General features: G+C 42.6%; 1 protein-coding gene across 7 annotated transcripts in view; it reads right to left on the bottom strand.

Moving 5' to 3' along the window:
• The window catches only part of birc6 (baculoviral IAP repeat containing 6), a 108,827-nt gene extending 90,342 nt beyond the window's left edge, over positions 1-18,485 (bottom strand). For all 7 annotated transcript variants that reach the window (XM_071481548.1, XM_071481550.1, XM_071481553.1 and 4 more), the window contains exons 1-9: positions 18,044-18,485; positions 12,539-12,720; positions 9,592-9,729; positions 3,723-3,916; positions 2,977-3,088; positions 1,782-1,864; positions 1,440-1,665; positions 1,154-1,323; positions 37-95 (exon numbers count right to left, since the gene is read on the bottom strand). In XM_071481548.1, the coding sequence (XP_071337649.1) occupies positions 37-95; positions 1,154-1,323; positions 1,440-1,665; positions 1,782-1,864; positions 2,977-3,088; positions 3,723-3,916; positions 9,592-9,729; positions 12,539-12,720; positions 18,044-18,254 (1,375 nt within the window). In that variant the 5' untranslated portion in view covers positions 18,255-18,485. The remainder of the gene's footprint in view (positions 1-36; positions 96-1,153; positions 1,324-1,439; positions 1,666-1,781; positions 1,865-2,976; positions 3,089-3,722; positions 3,917-9,591; positions 9,730-12,538; positions 12,721-18,043) is intronic.
• Positions 18,486-22,407: the final 3,922 nt, after the last annotated feature.

The raw sequence follows: 22,407 nt of genomic DNA, 5'->3' as shown, positions 1-22,407 counted from the left end.
AGTTAAAGATGCCAGTTAAAGCTGAGGCTGTCGTACCTGTTATTGACTCTGATCGGGAATGCTCATCACTGTCTGAATCCTCCAGCTGGTCATCACTGGAACAGAACACATGACCAACATGATACAACACAAACTGGGAACTGTGTGTCACAGTATGAGGAGTTATACAGTAACTGTTTAATGCTGTATGAAACTGAAATTATCATCATCACCTGACATAACTCACTGTCAAGAGATCTGGATCTATAACAGCTCACCTGCTGTTTCTTGCATTTATTTTACCGCTTTTACTTCCTGGATCAGCCACTCTGCTCTGAACAGACCTGATCTGTTTCAGAACAGAGGAGGAACTATTCCAAATACGTGACTGTCACCTTTGATGGTCATTAACCAGTCAGAGCTGACAGAACAGTGACAACACCTCTGTAGCACTAAACAATACAACAACTATTACTAGAAGAACCTGTCTATTTGGTGGGACTGATTACCATAACAACAACACACAGCTTTACAGAGACACTCTGCACAGGAATTTCCATCTCCACACACCAGTCATGGTGGACATGGTGCCATCCTGCCAGTTGTTGTCATTGTTTACTGTGGTGCCTTCTTCTTCTCTTTGAGTTTGATAGAACCCTTGTAGGGTTATTACACTGCTGTTCTGTAGTTCAGGTTGTTGAACCTCAACCTACCCTGCTTTACACTATAGCAACCACCGCCTCCAGGATTTGTTGTTGTGTTGCACCTTGAGCTTGTTTGTTTTATTTACATGTTCTTCCTGATGTCAAACTGAGGTATATAGCACTATGAGCAGACAACCCTGTTGATAGAACTGCAATATGTGTATATGTACTCTATATGTATACTGTATATAGATATTCAACACACACTGGCTGTAATCGGTGTTCAGGTGCATCCTGTGGCTGTGCTTGTGAGGGTTGGTGTATGTGTGTGTATGTGTGTGTGTGTGTACACTTGTACTTGCTACATAGTAAGGACCAAAAAAAGTATTTTACTAACAGAGTGAGGCTAGGGGCTAGGGAATGCATTATGTCAATGAGTGTCCTCACAAAGATAGAAGTACAAGTATGAGTGTGTGTGTGTGTGTGTGTGTGTGTGTGTGTGTGTGTGTGTGTGTGTGTGTGTGTGTCACCTGTCTCCCTCGAGCTTGGGAAGGTCAGAGCAGGAGGAGGACTCCTCTAGCCAGGCCAGAGTTGGTCTCCGGGACTCGGTAAGAGTCTGCTGGCTCTGCTCTCCACCACACAGGATCAGCTGCCTCAGGATGGCAGGGTCATACGGGTTGATGTCAAACTTCAAGTGCACCTGTTCATCACATACACGTTACTGTGGGGTCAATACTGACATTTCATGTCTGACACCTACAGCTTTGAATGTGAAACACAGGAGAGATGATACTGCTCACAGTTCAGTGATCTGACCTTCATCATTTTGGAGACGTCCCAGATGCACATCTTGCCCCTCTTGGTAGCAGCAGCCAGGAACTGCGGGCAGCTGCCAAAGCCGTAGCAGGCGATCTTATCCGAACTGTCGGGGCTGTTGGGAAACTGGGCGGGGCTGGTCGCCAGTGTCACTGACAGCGGGACGTTCTGTGTGTGCTCGCCCTTTACAAATGGACAATTGGGAGAATGTCGCTCATGTTCTGACCTGGGGTTGGTGGAGAAACGTTGATCATTACAGACGTGAGGAGAAACATTTCAGTAACAGGCTATAGCTCTGTGTTTCTGACACGAGCAGCTGAGTAAGTAATGATCTTCACTCACCATGGCTCGTCTGTAGGTTCCCAACAGACCAGACACACACTGCAGGTGAAACACATGGCTCTGTCATCCCCTGTTGAGGCAGGCTGTGGAGAGATGGCAGGATCATCAGAGTTCTAACACAGAGAACATTCAGACCTCTTCACTTTCTGCTGTACATTTAATATGAAATGGAGAAAGTTTTGTGAAAGTTAAAACATGTTTTTACAGATTTTTGCAAATTTAAAAAAAACCAAAAACTGAAATCTCTTATCTAAAAATGTTTTCAGACTCTTTGTTGTGGCTCCAGACTGTGGTCAGCTGATTCCTGTTTGCTTTAATTTTCCTTGAGATGTGTCCAGAACTCAATGGTCGTCCACCTGTGGCAAATCTTATCAACTGGGCATCGTTCAGAGCAGTGCACACACAAGGTCCCACAATTACCATAAAGTCCAGTGGATTCTCTGTAGAACTGAACGTGTGAATGTGTCTTCCATTGCAGAAAAGCACTGTAGAAGTGCAGCATATTTACACCAATGACCTGATGCAAACATTCAAGACAACACTGGAGAGTCTTCAGGACCAGTCTCTGACTGTCTTTAGGTGGTCCAGCCCAAGTCCAGACTCTACCCCCTCTGAAGATTTTAATAAATGAGAGATTTCAGTGTTTGATTTTTATCAAAAAATACAAAGATGTCTTTACTCTATCTTTGTGGATTATTGGGTGAAGATTTTGAAGGAATTTAATAAAAGGTATAAGGGTGTCTTTGTTCCTGAGTTAGGGCCAATAATGTGTTTTGTGATGTCAGTGACCTTGACCTTTTACGTCTGACAAGCAAATTCTAATCAAAAGAAATTCCCTCAGGGCATTTTTGAGATATCGTGTTATGCTAATGGCAACATTTACATTTATTTTTGGTTTGATCAGCCGCTGATGATTGAGAACAACTTACGACAGCTTTAGGTTGTTGGCATGACACCGAAGACCATGGGTTTGAACAAGAGCTGTTTCCATGGTTACAGTCTGTTACATAAAGCAATGTTTCTCCCTCTGACTGAACAATCTTGCAGTGACCTGAAACAGCAAATCTGAGCAGGCAAACAGCCCTTTGACTTCACGCTCATGTGGTGAATGTGTATAAGAGTCAACAGAGATGTGAATTTAGTATACTGTATATGGAGAGACAATGTGGCTGATACGAGTTCTCCTTGAACCCACCTGGTGGTAGAAACCTGCTTGAGCCATCGGATCAGGCTGAGCCCACCTGTACCCAGCGTGTGGCCATGATGTAAACGTCTCCCTCCTGTTGGCTTCACTGTACATCAGGGATCTGCAGAAAGCAACACGTTTTAGAGACATGCCGATGGTGACGGATGTGTCACTGCACCTGTTTTGTCGTCATATGTGTAGCATAGAAGAACATAGATCACACTAAAATTCTTTTTAAATGCAGCTTGTGAAGGAAACAACAAACGGCTCATTTAGATTTATTGTGCATCACATTAACATCAGGGACAGTGTCACTGCATCATTTAGTCATTTCAATTAAATTAAATTTATTTGTATAGCGCCAAATCATAATATACATTATCTGAAGGTACTTTACAGGGTAAGGTCAAGACCTTTATTATAGAGAGAAACCAACAGCTCCCACAAAGAGCATCACTTGGTGACAGGGAGGAGGAAAAACTCCCTTTTAACAGGAAGAAACCTCCAACAGAACCGGACTCAGAGTTGGGGGGGGGGTGGGGGGGGTCTGCCTCCACCAATCATTTGTGCACACTCAATAATTTGAGACGACAAAGTCATCAGTTACTTTCTGTGAGATTGGAAAACAAACTCATCATCTCAACCCTGGTCTCACAGTTTAAAAACCTCACAGTTAAAAAACTCCAGAACAAGAATCCTGGTGTTCACCTGCTCAGTTGTTTGATTCTTCCTGTTTTGTGTCACTACTCGCTCACCTGTCCACAGAGCGCCCCGGGCCCACCCCGAGCTCAGGCCTGGCACTTGACAAGAGGTAGGAGAGCCTGTCCATGATGGATGAGGCCACAGACAAGGCAGCCACGTTCTGGTTGATTTTCTTCAGCTCACTGACAATAGCGCTGGCCACCAGCTTCAGCACATGGTGGGGGAGATGGAAGGTGACTGTCGCCCACTGAAAGAAACGAGGCAGAGGGTCAGAGAAGAGAAATGAAAACTGACCACAAACGTACCACCGTGCATCAAACTGTCTTAAGCAGACGCTGGTGTGTGTTAATTTCAGTGCACACAGATTATTGCTATTACACAGCTGCAAGTGGAACCATGTTCAAAACTCTCCTTGGTCACACATTCACACAAGGGAAGGGACAACTGAGAAGTGCTGCTGCTATTTGTGCATTACACTCTTCACTCTAGTCAGCTTTGAAACTCGTCTCTGTTCATGACCACATCACCCCACAAACATGATGTGACTCTGACTAAAGATCTTCAGGTTTATACAGTTGAACGTTCAGTTTTGGCTGAAAAATGAAAAAGCTGGTTTAGTGTGGACAGAAAGGCCAAAGGTAGAAAAGAAAGACAGAAGTACAAGTTCAGGGTGTAACATACACAAAGTTCACAATTCAAAATGTACTTTAAAGTGACAAGTGCGGAACTACAAAGTACAGTGAGTCATCAATATATTGAATGTATTTTTGATAAAACAAACGGTCGCTCATGGTCATAATTTGTTCTGCTCCAGCCAAACAGTCAGTAAATAGTCAATATGTGAACAAAAGCAATAACTTAATAACACCAGTGAGGTCTCCACTGGGTATGGGCTCATATCTGCAGCGATAACCATCTATGTGGTAGTCAGTATGTTAGTATCTGCAGTCATAATACTACATAAAAAAAATAGCACTGGAGACCAACAGATAAAGTCTGCAGGAAGCCCAAACCTGCTGAACCTTCAGGTGGTTTTTACTTTCATTTCTTTTCATCCTCAAATATCCCAAGAACTGAAATCATGGCTCAGTCCCCAGCAGAATCTAAATCTGACTCACAATCTATCAAACAGAAAACACTGTTTGCTCTTCAGTCTGTCAACACTGTCAACAGAAGGTCTTTGTCTGATCCACTTTGTTCAGTGTTGTAATAGTTTACTGAGAAACTATAACACCCACAAACAAGGAAACTACATCACAACAGAGACTCTTCCAGCTCTGACTCCACATGAGTGAGCTGAGCCGACCTGAATCATTAAAAAATATGACAAAGAGCTACAATGTGAAAATAAAGAAACATGATCACAGCTAAAATCACAGCAGCAGCGTCTGTTTTTTAGTTTGTCAGTCACCGCTTTTCATCTGAGTTCCTCAAATTGTCTTTGTGCTTCAACCTTTTTTCTAAGTCTGGTCATTATGGTGAAAAAAAAAAAAGGATGGGAGGGGATGGATTCCTCCTCTACTGGTCATACTGGTAAACTGTCAGTGACATCAGTGACCACAAAGCTCCAGCGCTATTGGCATTCAGGTACATAGCGTGCAAGACTACCAGAGCATACAGAAAAAAGACAGAGGAAAATACAGGAACTAGAATGTGCATCTCCTGAAGAAACAGCAGTGTGAAGACTGAAAGCTCGTGCAGCTACTGAAGCCTCCAGAAGCTGGGGACTGAACCCCCTAAAACAGAGGCTCGGTGGTAGATGAGATATCCACTGAGCCATTGATGAGATTACTGAAGGACTCTTAACTTCATGTTAGTTAGAGCTGGAGAAGCTGCACATGAGAGCATGCAGCATGAGTCCACACTCTGAACACAAAGGAAGATGTTAAAGGTTTAAATTTTTACAGCAGGTCTGTGGCTACATTTTTTTGGTGTTTGTAAAAAGATGCAGTCATTTTACTGCAGTTTAAACTGTAGTAAAGGCAAGTATTAATTGGATATACTGTATACTTTAATAAAATACAGAATATATGTTTTAGTAACTATGACAAATATTCATCAAGATAACACAAAGTTCTGCACACAGTGGTCTGTGTATAAGATGTGAAAATTGTTAGATTCCTTTATGCTTTTTTTCTTACTGCATGTAAACTGACGGCAATGACTGCAATCATTTATAATATTAGAAAGAAATGCTAATTTACATTTTCAGTCACACATCATGTACAAACATATTGTGTGTTTGTATCAGCAGGGTTGTGTAGAGTTGCACTGTGAGATTCACACGGTGATCAATAAATGTTCACCCTTATGGGCCACAGTGAAATCACTGCTGAGGCTCTTTAGATTCCCCACCCACGGAACACTCGTCCATTTACCATAAAGACCAAACTTACAAAAAGAGAGAAGCGTAAAGACAAACAAAGAAACAAATAGATGCACAACTGACAACCGTGACTCACAAACCAAGCTGTGATTTTAGATGCTGATCACACTTCTTTGCATTTTCACATTGTAGCTCCGTGTGATTATTTAAATGAGAGTAATTCTGAACAAGAGCTCAGCAGGACAGGTACAAATGAAATCCATCACTCAGACAACCAGGTGACTGTGGGGGGTACCTGGGGCAGCCCCAGGAAAAGGCCCTGGACAGTAGACAGCAAGCAGGAGTATTACTAGCTTGGTGCTGCAGTGACCTACTTCCCGCAGAACTGGATATAAGGAAGCGTCAGTGAACTCCTCTGATTGACTTCCCAACATGCTTGTGTGGTCCAAGAGAAAAAGGCTAAATGAAATAAGACAGAGAGAGTGTACTGGCTGATGATTGGCTGACCTTTTCCAACAACCAGCGGAGCTCCTCCATCAGCTGCACTGGCCCAGGACCACAATCACACACCGTATACACACAAATCAACAACAGTCATGTTGACAACATGACCTACATGTTGTCAACATGACTGTTGTTGATTTGAAGTGTTCCTAATAACCAGGAATTTTACTCAAACTATTCACAAGTTGTGACTGCTTAGGAAAACTGTGTCTGGAGTACTCAAAGTCACTTCATCTGACACTAACTCATTATGCTAAAGGAGAAAACAGAAGCAGAAGTAACAGTGCTAGAGCCGAGGGAGCCTCCTTCCTAACACAGAGTACAAGACTTGACAGGCTGCTGTTTGTCAAGAAACTGAATTTGAAGAGTGCCATTTTTTCTTTTCTGATCCTGCTCAAAAAGTTTCCAATGTTTGTGCTTAGCTAGGCTCAACATTTCCATACATCATACTGCCAACACAAAGATTAAATGAACACTGACACTGATGTGTGACCCTGGATTTGACTGCAGCAGGCTTCAGCCACAGTGGCCTCAGAAAGTATTCAGACCCTTTCCCTCAATGACAGACTTCAGTTTCTGAATGTAAATACATTTTGCAGTGATTTCCAAACACTTGTCACCTTGATAAAACTATTACTGAGATAATGGAGTCTCTCCAGGGATACATTCATAGTGTTGAGATGGACTGCACACAACATCAAAACCCATATTCAGAACCTCCCAGTGTTCATGAACTGTCCCTTTAGAAAACACGACCTCATGTTCAGTCACGTGGCTCCGCCCTATCCAGCTAAGTCAAAGTGAAGCTGGTGATATGGACGACACAAACACTGAGCCTCAGGCTCCGTCCACACTGATGCATTCTGGTTTTAAACTCATCTCTTTAGCTACGTCCACAGAACTCCAGAGTTTTCAGGCCCTGAAACAGAGACTTTCAGAAATTGGACCAGTTTTAGTGGTGCTGGACAGACAGAAACAGAAACTTTGGAAACACTGATGCAGACACCTGCCTCACCTCCTGATTGGCGGTGAATGCAACATGGATGGATACCAAAGGTAACACCACAAGTTAGTTTAATCACTTGGACACAATCACACCGAAATAATATAAAGAGAGATCAATGAACACCACAGTGATAGATCATTAATCATAATCGAGGTCAAAGTTTGAAATAATCATGACATTGATTTAAAGTCATATCAGCCAGTGTGAATGTTTTGGAACATATGGTGGAGGGGGTTTCGAAAGCTACCCACACACTTTGACATTGGCTCTCACACCTTTCACCATTGTGGGTTTTCCATGAGCCCACTTTGCTCTGCTGATTTAGCAGAGCTTCATAATCTTCAATAAAAACGGGTCACATCAACCAGATGTCGACATCTTCAGCAGAAGGTTTAAATACTGCAGGGAGGAATACTACATCCAGACACACTGTGAGAGCAGGCGACAGGCTCTTACACCTACAACACACAATCATGATAAACAACTTTACCTTGCTGTGCGGTACAGTGAAAAAAACACACCATACCAGTGCAGCTTGACCACTCACAACCTCTCACAGCCTCAGCCTCAGCATGACTCCACTGCAATGGAAAATCCTTTATTGATAGCTTCTCCTTATTGTATTGGAAGTGTGCTGATGTACCAGTTTCACTCCACCACTGATTATTTCTGTCCATGTCATTAGTGTAAGTATCACTGCAATGCTACCTTCATCAGAAGTTTGGTTTGTTCACAGCTCCATCCACTGTGGCCATACATTACTTTTCTAATATTAACTAGATGGTAATGACAAAGAGGAAACTGGACGCCTTAAGACTGCACTCATGAGTCAGTTTCAGCCCTGCAGACCTACACAGACAGAGGACGTCCTCATGAGACGGCCAACTTCACAAAAAACCAGTGGTAGCAGCTGCTTGACAGGTGCACAGTAAGTCAGTCCACTTAGTTTCCACTGTCTTGTTTTTAAATGATGAGGAGCCATCACACTCGTATATTGTCTAGATTGGTCCTCACACAGGGAAGCACCAGTTTCATGAACACATGTTCACACACTGTCATCTTTCCTGCTGCAGTTTAGACACACTGCTGCCTGTTAGCATTAACAGAATAAGCAGCTGTATTTCACTGTGAACTCCGTCAGGCTCAAAGTCACAGAGGTGGGTGGTGAGACAGACAGAGATGCACCGTCCAGCTCAGTCAGAGAGACAGACAGACTATAGAGTGCTGCAGTATAAGCGAACACTTAGCATTAGCCTACTGTTATTTACTGACATCAGACTTAGAGAGCGCAAGTTTACCTGATTACTGTTCCAGCAATTTACTCTCTTTGTGACCAGGACAGTTCAAAATGTAAACACTGACTCACTCTCACCCCCATGTTCATATGAAGGACCTGATGTCCTGGTAGACACTAAAGTGGTGACTGTAGTTTGCAGGTGTGTACTGATTGTTGCTTCTGCTTGTGTGACTCGTGTTCATGTCTGCCTGCTAACACAATTTAAGTTGTAGTTACCAAGATAATTTACTGTAATAATTTTGTCACAATAATCGGAGCATGAAATCTTGATATCATCACATTGCTTGAATTATTTGTCAGTATTTCTGCTTTTTACCTTAAATAAAGGGGGTAGAACCCAGGACCACAGAACCTGTATATGTAATCTCATCCAACACCACCACAAACTATACCCTGTAAAATCACCACTGACTTCAACCCACCAGTGTCAAGAGTTATTAAACACAAGCTTCACAATACCCAGATTGACTAAAGCACTGCATCAGTGGTCATGTCAGAAAGCTTTAGATCTCAGACAGCTCTAACCCCACCTGCTCTGCGCTGAGGGAGAAGAAGAAACCAAAGGCACAGGGAGAGAGATAATGAATTAGCCTGAATGAACCCATAGTGTGGAGCCATCTTTAGTTTTCTCTGCCAGCCTCCTCTCACATGGCGCCCTACACACTGAAACAGTGGCAGTGACATTTAAAATCCCTGATATGTCACCACTGCACAGCTGATATGGGTCCTTTGTTCATACAGGTTGTCACAACAAGATATAAGCACCTTTTGTGCAACTGTCAGACTCACCTTGGCCACTTTGTGATTGGCTGCTGTTTCGTGTGAGGTATTCTTCAGGCCCTCTTTGAGCTGGGTGATAAAGAGTTCGTAGCCCTCCGTGTTGGACACATCAATCTTTTCCTGACAGGCTGACAGCAGCTGCTGGGCCTGCAAACACACACACATACATATTACCTGCAAGATACACATATATAAACTATATTCTGATTGCACTGTGGCATTCACCACTGTGTGAAGTTTTGTGCAGTCTGCAGCCACAGATTGTCAGATCTGTTCATTCATCTGGTCAGAATGGCTATAATGTGATTGGACGTGCTCCTAAATGTCAGTGTCAAGCAAGGTACAAGTTCCACTGGTTGGCTGGTATTGGCTGAATGAGGCTTTGGTACTCTGATTCATAGTAAATTCCTGTTTCTATGTATCCATGTTCATCCATATCACTTGGATGCCGGACAACAATCCTTATTTGACAACTGCATGTGATGTGACCTCAAAATTCTTCTCCCTCCTCATTAATGAATATTGATGGTTGTGGGTTTTTTGTGTTATTTTGGTTTTTGTGCACCATGTTTCCTGTAAACAAATGAAGTTAGCTTTACATTCAGTGTTTTCCTGTGTGTTTTCTTATAAAACATCTGAAAAGCCATTTTTAAGTATTTTGAAACCTGCCTACATCCATAGCTATTGGCTTTTGGTTGCATTTTGCATTGTTACTGCCACCAACAGTGGATCAGCCTGACAGCACTGTGTCACTTCACACTCATGCATTTGCATCCTTGTGCATGTGTGCACCAGATATTAACAAATCAGGGACATGCTCACAAAAATATGACTCGTAAGTGCATCATGAGGTCATAAATTCCACCTTAGGGTTACCTGACATATACCTTTGATAAATGTAAGGTAGAGGATGTCAGTTAAGTAAGTGGTCCTGTCAGTGTGGCCCAGGACACAACTGTGTTTACACTGCTAAAAGAATGTCTCTGAATGTGGACCACACCACCTCTGAGGGTGGTGTGACAGACAACGTCAGCACTTACAGGATTAATAAACAGTGCCCAGGTCAAATTGATCTCCATCAGCAGATGCTTATTATAACCAGTTTCCTTTCATGCAGTTGGGTCTCCAAAAACTTTGCACAAATATGTGAGAAAAGCCTCAGCATATGACAGTTTGCAGCTTCAATAGTTTTAAATTCTTTTTCCACATGTTGTCAAGTATAGAAGACCCAAAATAAGCTAATTATTTAAACAGCATTTGTATAAGAAAGATTGTGTGCCAAGTTTTTGATCCATAAGTGCTTCATAACTTCTTCTAACGACCGTAGGCAAACCTTAAAATCAGATGTAAAGTGGAGATGACCACAGGTGGCCCCACTGGAGGGGAATCTATCAAATAGCGCACTTCTATAGCTGTACAATCAGTATTAACCATGCCATTGCTGGGCAGATTTCATATGATGATGGAATTGATGACTTGGCATGAAGGAAATGAAGAACAGTCAGGCTTTAGATGGCGGCTGTGACATTTAAAATGTGTGCGTCTTATTTGAAGTGTGCAACAGTGTAATAATCAGGTTCTCTTGTTGGATGAAGGATTTGCTGCTTGAGAGTTTTTTGTACTGCTCTGTTGAACAAAGTTATAGCATGATGTTGACTCAATAAGGTTGAAGGTGCCACCCACTAAACCAGCTGCTATAAGAAAACAAAAAATGATCAGTATTGGCCGTGGATCAGCCAATCTCACTCATAGATGATCGTACTGGCAGCATAAAAATGGGATTGGGGCATCCCTCGTTAAAATGTTAAATTTTAACTTTTTTGCTCATGAGATGTTTGCTTGTTAAAGATGAACATGACACACTGAGTAAAAAGCTACAACTTTCAAGCAGCTGATGCTCCTAGCTCTCTAGACTGAGGACTGGACTGACTTACTGACGAACAATTTTATTTTACTATTATTATTATTACTACATTTTTTCTTCTTTTTTGTGATCCAGATTGGTCAGAGTGTGATATTAAACCTGTGAAGGAAAAGCTGATAACAGAGATAACAGAGATGATTAATCTGTGAAATTGATTTGAACTTGGATGTGTTGTTTTTCTTCTTTCAGCCTGCTGTGTGTTTCTTTCTCTTCATGTTGTTGTGATGTATAAATGTCAAAACAGATGTGAAGTTAAATATTTGTAATTGTCTTCTGTAAATCAAAAAATATATATATATAAAAAAAGATGTGATCAGAGCCACTTGAAGCACTGATGGGGTTTGAAGTGTCAGATTCAGTTCAAGTATTAACAATGAAAACAGTTGATATGTTTAATATTTGTTAAATGTTTATTTCAATGAGCTGAAGTTTCGGGTGCATGAGATGAGATGAAAGACATGAGGTGTCAGCTGACCAGTAAGAGATCAGGCCACAGCCGGATCAGAACCTGTCTCCACATGTGTCTCAAGTGATGAGATCACCTGAGACACATTAATGGCAGATGTGAACAGGGCCAGATGTGAGTTGCCAGTTATAGTGTGAGCAAGAAAAGCATTTGACAGCAATTCAATTTTCAGATGACTTTAAAGTAATGAAATAGTCACTGAATACTGTGTCTGGTCAGTTCAGTGATCAGATGACTGCTCTCCATCAGCAGTGAAGCACTCTTTGTGTTCTTCACACCATCACTGGTTTAACACTGAGCTCCTGCAGTTATCCCAGGGGAGCAGATGAGTGTGAGAGGGCTAATGTGATTCTCAAGTATCTGAGGGAGCATTTACACTGTCACCTGCTGAGTGATTGCTGTCAAACTTGCCTTCCACTTGACAGAGTGTTTATAATCTGACTGTGGAACACAAGGCTCAGTGTAAACACATCTATCTGGGCCAAACACAACAACTGGTTTCACATATTAGGTGACAGTAACCCTCTCTGTCATGTGCTTCCTGTCACAGTGCAGCTTTCTCTTACCTCTGTGACCGGCAGCTCCAGCTGAACCATGTCCTCAGGCTTGGCCACTGGAGGCTGGAGGGCTGTGTCCAGGAGCAGGATGCCATTCAGGTCCTTCCTGCATCCCACTGCATAGTCATCCACAAAAAGCACCTTGTCCACTGCAGGAAAGTACTGACACCTGACACGGCCGCCAGGTTTAGCTGGGACAGAAACAGAGACACAGTGTCAGGAGGTTTGAAGGAGAAAGGCTAGAAGACAGGTCCAAAAGCACTGCCTGAAAAACACCCTTAGGTATTCATTATGTTTGCTCTGCCATCTTGTGCCGAGCAAAACCAAACATATGTTCTAATTAACAAATCTGATTGGTCACCTTTTTACACCAACACCATCAGCTGCTCTACTGTTTGCTCAAAAGAGACCATGTTTAGGAAACTTAACAGGTTGTCTATACAAATCATTTCATGATGAATACAAACAACAGGGTGGGTGGGGGCTACCCTATAGGCTGAGTACAAAACTTTCTCACTTTATGGCTTTGTTCAAACTAAACTGTCACCACAAAACAAAGCATAAATTACTTACATTTAATAACCACAGCATTCACAGTAACCACTCAAAATCAGCAGGGGGAGGTACGTACGCCCTTGGCACCTGCTTAACGTGTTCGCTGTAAAGAGCAGACCTGGCCACCCTGCAGACCGCTCTGATGACTGGATGTAAACATGCACAGTATCACAACAGCTGAAATTGACATGGCCTGACTTGAACTCTGGTTCGACTGTGGAGGCACTCCCTCTGCATTTCCAATAACCTGAGTTTGTGATTTGAGGAAGCAGGTTGCTCTCTTTTCCAGGAACCTGGTTTCATTTGGAAGCAACATCAAAAAGGTGTTGTTACTTTACAGTGGCTCACCTTCATAAATGTTACATACTTCCTACATTAGAGTTGCAGTAACTTGTGCTCATCTCCATCAGTGATTCAGACAATTGAAAACAGAATCTGTATCTGTGCAGGTGCATCTGCAACAAACATCACAGCTATAGCACAGTGGCTGAAGTGCATCTGAACGTATCAGTTTCTCCAATACTGACAAAAACATTTTATATGGAGGCCATGTTGTCTTCCCTTCACCAGATCACCAGACAGCAGACCACACAAGTAATCATCAAGGACTCAGACCCTCAGACCCTCAGACCCCCCCCCCCCCCCCCCCCCCCCCCCCCCCCGCAGGCAAAACACCCTGTGGCCATGGATACCACAGGGACTGTCACACAGCCTGTTACCATGAAGTCATTTTCTGCTGTGAGCTTGTCAGTGAAAATCTTATCTTCAAGATTATCATAAAAAAGAGAAGACATCAAAACTAAGTCTGGATCTGTAGAAATATTCATTCAGTAGAAATTGTACTGCAAACACAGGATGTCCAGATCATCTCTATTTATTAATGGCTGTAGATATCAGTGCCAGTCACCATGTGGACAAAACACATGACTGAGCTTCCACTCTGAGGTTCATGGGTTTACGAGGAGTCTTTATCTGAGGAGGAGGTGACATCATTGAGTAGCTACTGAACAAAGCATATTCAACTATGTATTTTTCCTGTTAAGGTGATACTGTTGTATTCTTGGCTATAATGTAGACTAATATGAATTGTATTTGATAGGTGTTTCATATTATGGCTTTAGAAAGGTAAATGTGTGTCATGCGATTTGCAGCTGATCACAGGCTACTGTGAGCCCCCACAATCTTTAAAGCACACAAACTTGTGGATCATGAAATAAGAGAAATGGGTTGCTCACAGATTTGTAATAAATGAAGATGATCAACAAATCCCTTGTGTGCACTTAAATTTCTAGTGACTGAATCTTTCTCCAGTTTCCCTGCTCCAGCTCAGAACCCTATCTGATGAATGAGCACACAACTGTGCACAAGATTATCACTTGTTGACTACATCTGGAACTGTCTTGGTTCAAAGACAATGTTCTGGACTAAGGTCTGTTCTAGAGGACATAGATATTACAATAATATGACAGCCACACCGCTCAGCACCTAAAGATCAGTGACCAAACCAAGAGAAGCACAAACTACAGCAAACTGAGAGCACAAGATCATTTCTGAATTTTATGTCACTACAACTAGAGAGCAACCAGAAGCCACTATACCCGTTCACACGTTGACCTTCCAACCCATGAGTACTCAGTAGTTACCACTACATTATTACATAAATTACATAAGTACTCAATAATCATGGGTCAGACCACACCCACCTTCATCTTCCTTCAGTTTGATCTCAACTACACATCTGGAAAGTTTTGTGAATTTTATCTTGTATCTTGCAGGTTGTGATGCTATCACAGAGATCAGTCCACAGGCAGGCAGGCAGGCAGACAGGCAGACACGCAGAAAGACGGACGGGCAGGCAGGCAGGCAGGCAGGCAGGCAGGCAGACAGACAGACAGGCGGGCGGGCGGGCGGGCGGGCGGACGGGCGGACAGGCAGGCAGGCAGGCAGGCAGGCAGGCAGACAGCTAGACGGGCAGGCCGACAGGCAGACGGGCAGGCCGACAGACAAGCAGGTAGGCAGACGGACGGGCAGACAGGCAGGCAGGCAGACAGACGGACAGACAGGCAGGCCGACAGACAGGCAGGTAGGCAGACAGACAGTTGCCATTTCTGCTACAGTAGGTGTCTCCAGGACCACATTTTGTCATGATGGCACATGCACGCACGCACACACACACTTTGAAAACAATACCAGCCGCACTGTTGCAGCTGGTGTGTCTCATTGAGAGATAGTATCTAGTTTTTCCAAATGTCACTGAGTGAACAGGTTAACTGAAAGCAGAAAACAGTGAACACAGTGATCCACAACTTAAAACAAATGTGGCCCAGTGGGGGTGTCAGTGGTCCCTCCCCTACTTCCTACCCCTTATTTCTAGTGCCCTTGCTCAGACCACACTCATCATTAAACTCAACCTTCATTTTGATCTCAACTACACACAAGTAAAGTTTGGTGACTGTACCTTGAATTTTTTTTCTGACCCACAGCTGATACTCGTTAACCAACCATTAACCGTTTAAAGCCAGACTTTTTAATAAGCATAAACAAAACAAAAACACACATTGAATCCTCCAGCATGGAGTGCATAAAGTATGACCGGCATAGTAGCCTCTCACATGTAGGAACATATAAAAGAATTTATCCAAATAAATAGTAAATAGTAGCCAGACTTTCTAATCTATAAACAGATTGATAAAACAAAAACACATTACGCTGAGAACCCTGTAATGAAAACCTCTTCCTCCTCCTCTGCTCCCAGGTGATTAATGATCAGAAACAACAGGTTAACAAAAGGTAAAACTTGCAGTCGCAAATTAAATCACCTTAGTCCTCAGCAGAGCGAACAGCTCATCCACTGCTTTTTATTCAGAAATAGCAACATGTGGAAATGCTGTGGGGTTAGGCTGGTGCGCAGGCTGTTAACTGTGAGAACTGCAGCAGAAAATACCTGCTCAGATGGTGCTGATGTTAAAATTTTTGTTGTCAGTTAACAGTTAAAGAGTTAATTATAAACAACACTAATATAAACCTGGCAAAAGTACTCAAAGTATTCACATACACACACACACAGTCACAAGTTGAAAATAATACCAACCACACTGTTGGGGCTAGTAATTAGCATGCCAAGCAGGTTATATATTACAAGCACATGTGCAAATCGTTTCTGATTTAACAACAAATTGCTGGTTTTCTCTGGTGCAGTATTATCAATTTGCCCAGATACTGTGTTGTTTGACTGTGTGGAAGACTGATTTCATATATTAGTTGCTCCGCTTTGTGAGCATGGTCAACAGAGGAGCTGGAGCACTCACGCCAATCTGACAGCAAACGTACACTGTCTGACAGGTTTCATCTGCTGGGTTATTCTGGAGCATGAACTTGGTGGGCATGGAAGAGAAGTAAATATGTATATGAGGGCTTTGCCCATAATGTTTTTTCACATGAAAAAAGTATACCTTCCAAATTCAGCAGATTAAGAACTGGAAACCATTCGACAATCCAAATGTGATGTCAGGCTTTTTCCATTTCTGTCTTTTTTTGTTGTCCTCTAACAACACCAGAGCGTATAAACAGAAAAGTACCACTGTTTGCCACCAAAACAAGTTTTGAAACAGATCTGGATATGACATCAACTGGGCTGAACCTTCTAACAACCACAACTGACAGACATCTGATGGTGACAGACACAGTGAGCCTTAGCTGAAAATGAACTGAACATTTAGGCAAACTGAGGATTTGTTGAAGACATACAGAATCAGTGTGGCTGCAATTGTAACAGCTATTTGCAGCATGAAGTTGTCACGACAGCCCACATAGATGAAGGTGGTTGTAACACTTATGGTCACTCCATCAAACAAAGAGGTGTCTATCTCCTGAAAGTCTGACTTCCCAGAAAAATCTTCAGGTCTTCTGAAACACTCCTCAGACAGGCTACTGCATATCAAACACAACAGCCAGTGCACAATAATCCGCATCTTTATCAGTATTTATGTGAGTGACTGCATATGTCGTAATACTATTTACAGTCAACAGCTACACAAAGAAAAACTAGGGTCACCACTTTTATTCAATGATACAGGCCAGGTGTGTCCATGCACTTCTCTCTTTAAAAAGCTCTATGACTGCTGTGATGTGTGAACAAGGAGGACAACCATCAGTACCGCAGTTATCAGGTGCACAGCCTGGGAAACTAATTCCTAACTCTCACAGAAACTTTGTAATGTCCTGTCAGTTCATTGTGACAGGACACTGCGTGCAACACCAGCAACACAAGTGTGAAGGTGGTTATTTGACTGAATTATCCATGTCAGCCCAGCAGGGACACAAGGCCCCACTACACCAACACACAACCTCAAGTCAGTGAACCTTCATTATCAAACCAATGCCTCCAAATGACGGTGCGCACAAGCAGCTAGGGAGCCGCCAGCTAGCTTTGTGGCTATCACAGCAATTCACATTATCACACTGTACTACATTTAACAGAGCAACAGTAGGTGTGCTGCTTCAGGTGCCCAAGATATGAACTGCACTTATAACTACGTAACGTTATCGTGATTGACCGCTTGAATAATATAAACTGTCAAGGAAGGTTGCCCCGCTAACTAGCATTGTGCTAAGTTACATAGCTAGCTATTAGCTTGTATGGTAGATATGTCATCTTGCAAGTGTGGTAAACAGTAGAAAACACTGACGTTCAAGGAGAACTACTTAAAATGTAACCACAAGCAGATCAACGTCTGAACACTGTGTTTCTGCACAAACAGAGTAGGCTAACTGAATCCTGCTTGACAAATAATCTAACTGGCGTTGGGCCTGAATATAACTGCTGGGAACAGCTAACGTTAGCTAGCTGAGGTTACAACTCAGCCCGTGTCGTGTTTAGTGTCTGTTGACAATGAGTGGTTGGTTTGTCAAAACAGAAACTATATGTGTCAGGGCCTGACATCGGGCTCCGGTGCTTACCGTGCAACGCTGAAGCCTGGAGAATAGCCCCCGAAGTGCCGTCAATTACTTTGATACTGCCGCGGCTGGTAACGGCCAAGATAGCGTTCAGGGCCGGGTGGTAGGAAAGGCTTCGCAGGCCCTCCTCGTCGCAACGCAGGCAACCGTCTCTCAGTACAATCCAGTCTGAGGAGGTGGACGAGCCGGAGCCCGGCGAGGCCGCGGCCGCCATCTTTCCTTATTTTTCCCTTCCCTTCCTTTCTGGGGTTTGTAATGGTCCGATGATACAAGTAATACTGCTAAATCTAAAAGACCAACTCCGAAATATCTCTCCTCTGCCACTCCTGACTCCTTCTGCGGCTTCTTCTCCTCCGCCCGTTACCACAGCAGTGGCTATTCACCATCAGCGCTAAGGAACTCCAGGCTGGGTTCTCTGTCAGTTACACGATAGGTACACGGAGCTAGCGTATGTCTCCGCCACCTCCCGCGATAACACGAAGTGCAAGTGAGAACAAACGGATGGACAAAATAATAGGAACACCAAAATAATAGCTCCGTGAGTAAGACAGGTAACAACATTATGAAAACACAGTTATATCTGACACTGCGAACACTTCGCACTCGGGCCTAATATTCATACTATTTCTATTTGTATCATGTAGAGAGCTTTTAGTCTGCTAGGACTGCAACTTACAATAGCTCATCATTTATTTGTCACTTTTTTTTAAATCTTAAAACAGACAAGCAGACACAAAAGATGTCATTTAGCAGTCCAATAAGCACAAATAACAATACAACAGATCTGTAATATTAATGATTACAGAAAAATTTAACTTGAGAGGAGGTGAAAGAAACTGTGATGTTGTCACCACAGACATCTTTTCACATCTTTATTGTGAACATTTTATTTTAATGTTCTGATGATCTGACCTGCAGAACTTGTTTGTTTTAATCTTTGTTTATATTTTTTCCTTCTTATTATATTTACTGTTTTGCACCAAAACACCAACCAACAAATTCAGCGTATGTGAAAACCTACTTGGCAATAAAACTGATTCTGATTTTGACCATGAATGACTGTTGTCAGTTTTGCTGCATGTTACAGCAGTATTCACATACAGACAATATCATGTTCACCTTGTATTCTAAACATGGGCAATGACTGTCTGCCAGGTCTTATAAACCTATCAGTAGGAAACAGCAAAAACTGCATTAGTACTTATTCAGTTAGTGATGGTGGTGTCTCATCCTCCCTCTGAAGAAGGATCAGTTGTGCATCAGAGATTCAATTCAATTCAATTCAATTTTATTTGTATAGCACCAAATCATAATATACATTATCTCAAGGCTCTTTACAGGGTCAGGTGAAGACCTTATTTTGTTATAGAAAGAAACCAACAGTTCCCACAAAGAGCACTTGGTGAAAGGGGGGAGGAAAAACTCAATTTTAACAGGAAGAAACCTCCAACAGAACCAGATTGGGATGGGGTGGGGGGAGCACAAACTATGAGAGAGAAAAAAAATATGGTATGGTATAAATGTAGAGAGGGAAAGAGATAGATAGATGGATTCTCATCCAGATTCAACAGGTCCCTTTAGTCAGAGATAAGGAGGGACATTCAAGACTAACAATAACCACACACTGTCTATGTGGGTTTATAGTAGGATGTGGCCCAAAGTGGTTTTATTTGGTCTATGAGGGAACTAGACCAGATTGGTTCAGGCAAAGTTTCTGATCTGTAAATATCTGAAAAAGAAATGTTTGTGAGAAGATTGTATCAATAGGGTGAATGAAGAAGAAGCACCACTGACACAGATCTCAAAAAGATTTGTGAGTTCCATAATTTAAATGTAAAATCTCAGAGTGATGGTAATGTGATTTTAGTCTTTTGGTGCTGATAAAGGACCACATTTATTTCCTAAACTGCACCCAGATTTATGTGGTTGAAGATTTTAAAAAGTGTTATTTTTTTATGGAAAGATTCCCATAGGCAAGGAACATGTGAGGAGCAGGTACTGTAGAAATTTTACTAATAAAGGCTTCAATTTTCAGCCAGTCTTCCAATATATTATACTACAAATATTGGCTGCTCAATAATACTAGATAATAATTAAGTTAGGAAAAGCCATTCCTTCATGACATATTCCAAATAAATGCTGAGATTTGTCCAGGGCTACAAAAATCTTTTTCAAAAATTTTACCTTTAAGTTAGCCAATAAATCCTTAGACTTGACTGTGTCAGAAAACTGTGAGAAATGTCCTTAAATTCATGTTCAGCGTTCCCCTGGAGCAGCTGGAAAATACTACAGGGGAGAGGGACATCTGGACTACCTTACTTATCCTGCTACCCAACCTGACTCCTGATAAGTGGCAGAAAAGTGGAAGGAAAAGTGCAGACGTAGTTAGTATGCTACTCATGACTGCGTTATGAAATGCTGACTGAAACAGATATGCAAAAGACCCATTGTTAAGGTTAGTCTCACCCATGCTTTTGATGACATGACGAGTCAAATTATTGGCAGGGTCTAGCAAAAGTTGTGCTAGTCCACTTAGACCCAAAGGGCAGTTTTTCTACATGACTATCAGAGGTGGAGCCACAAAGGACCCAAATGCAGACACAAAAGATGCAGTTTTTTTTTTTTTTTGTTTTTTTTTTTTTTTAAATTAGACTGAGTGCAGGGAGGTGGCGAGAGACTCTGTGACTATAACTGAACAATTCATGGACAATGAAAAAGGCAACAAGATGAACTGATGAATAAAAGATCCACAAGGCCTAACATCTGCCATCACCATATTATCATGTGTTATTAACACCATATCAATATATCATTTTTTTTAAAATATCACTGTTATCGTCAATACCACCTCCAAAGAAAAAAGGCAAAAAGTCCAAACACAGTGAAGTCAGGAAAAAACAAGGAATGAGGACAAAGAGCAACGATACAGGCTATTTACATAGAACTGATTGACTAATGGGAAACAGGTAAGACAGAGAAGTTGCAGCAAAAAACACAGAGACAGGAAGTAAAATATACAATGGACAAATGATCAAATATCAGATATAGTGCTGAAGTGATTAATGAATTGTCTCTCAATTAACCAACATACATAACCATTTGCTGGTTAGAGCTTCTACATGTTAATGTGGCGAGGCTAAAAAGTCTAAATCATAAATATTAAAAGATTAGTAATTTAAAAAACCGACAACGCCACCTGGGTTTGAGAGCCTAGGACTCTAACAACGCAGGTTCTTAATTTAAAATCAGGGTTGAGCAGAGTTAAAAAAAACCAAGAGTCCAATCCAGAGTGTACATAAAATTTATTGTTTAAAATAATAATAATAATAATAATAACCCAGCCCAAAGTCTCGCCCAAGGATCCCACAGTCTCTGGATCTTCTCCCTCTCCAACCAGCTGAAGCGACAGGTGGAGGGTGGAGCAGGCCTCAGGCCTCCAGAGCACATGCACAGGAGACAGAAGAAGAAACACTCGGGATCAGTGGTCAGATAAAATAAGCTCAAACCAGAGGCGAGTCTTGTTTAAAATCCTTAGTCCGTTAAAAAGAGATCGAAAGGGTAGTTAGCTGAAAGAGGGGTGCGGCGCCTCCCCTCGACTCTGACCGGTGCTGGAAGTCACCCTCCTCTCCACCTGCAGTCCGAACTCCGTTCCTCGGGGCCCACGATCTGGCGCTCGATCAGCCCTCTTCCCGGCTGGAGTCGTCCCGCCGAACCGACGCGGCTACTGCGTTTCAGGCGGCTCTCGCAGCTGCCGCCTGCCGCCTGCCGCCTGCCGCCTGCCGCCTGCCGCCTGCCGCCTGCCGCCTGCCGCCTGCCGCCTGCCGCCTGCCGCCTGCCGCCTGCCGCCTGCCGCCTGCCGCCTGCCGCCTGCCGCCTGCCGCCTGCCGCCTGCCGCCTGCTCGGGTCCTTTCCCGTTCCTCCCTCGCGCCCTCCCTTTACGGCCGCTTCCATATAAAAGGGCTGCAAAACGCGATCGCCACCACCTGTGGCTCATTGCTAATTAAATCCGCTGCTGGTGAGTCTGTGTGTAGTTCACGGTCAGTTGGAAAAAAGAAACACTACATGCAACTCAACATAATCCAAAATAATAAATCTCTATAAAAAAACATACAAAACAACACAACATGCAAAATAACAAAATCTGGTAAACAAAACATGCACAATAAAACTGACCTCGTCACATTAAGATATGCTTTTGTAATTGTATCTGCTGTTGCTTTCACAACATAATGTAAAGGAAGACATCCCCTTCACAAACATTTGTCATTCTAAAATCATATCATTTGCAACAACAGCATTTGTAAAATGACATGATGCCAAACCTATCCTTTGGGTGGAGGCCGTGTTAATGTCATAGAGACCCTCTC

The sequence above is a fragment of the Trachinotus anak genome, unplaced genomic scaffold (genome assembly GCF_046630095.1).
Source record: "Trachinotus anak isolate AG129_WGS33_773 ecotype Australia unplaced genomic scaffold, CSIRO_AGI_Tana_v1 ptg000007l, whole genome shotgun sequence".
NCBI lineage: Eukaryota > Metazoa > Chordata > Actinopteri > Carangiformes > Carangidae > Trachinotus > Trachinotus anak.
This window is presented reverse-complemented; position numbering and strand designations above follow the sequence as displayed.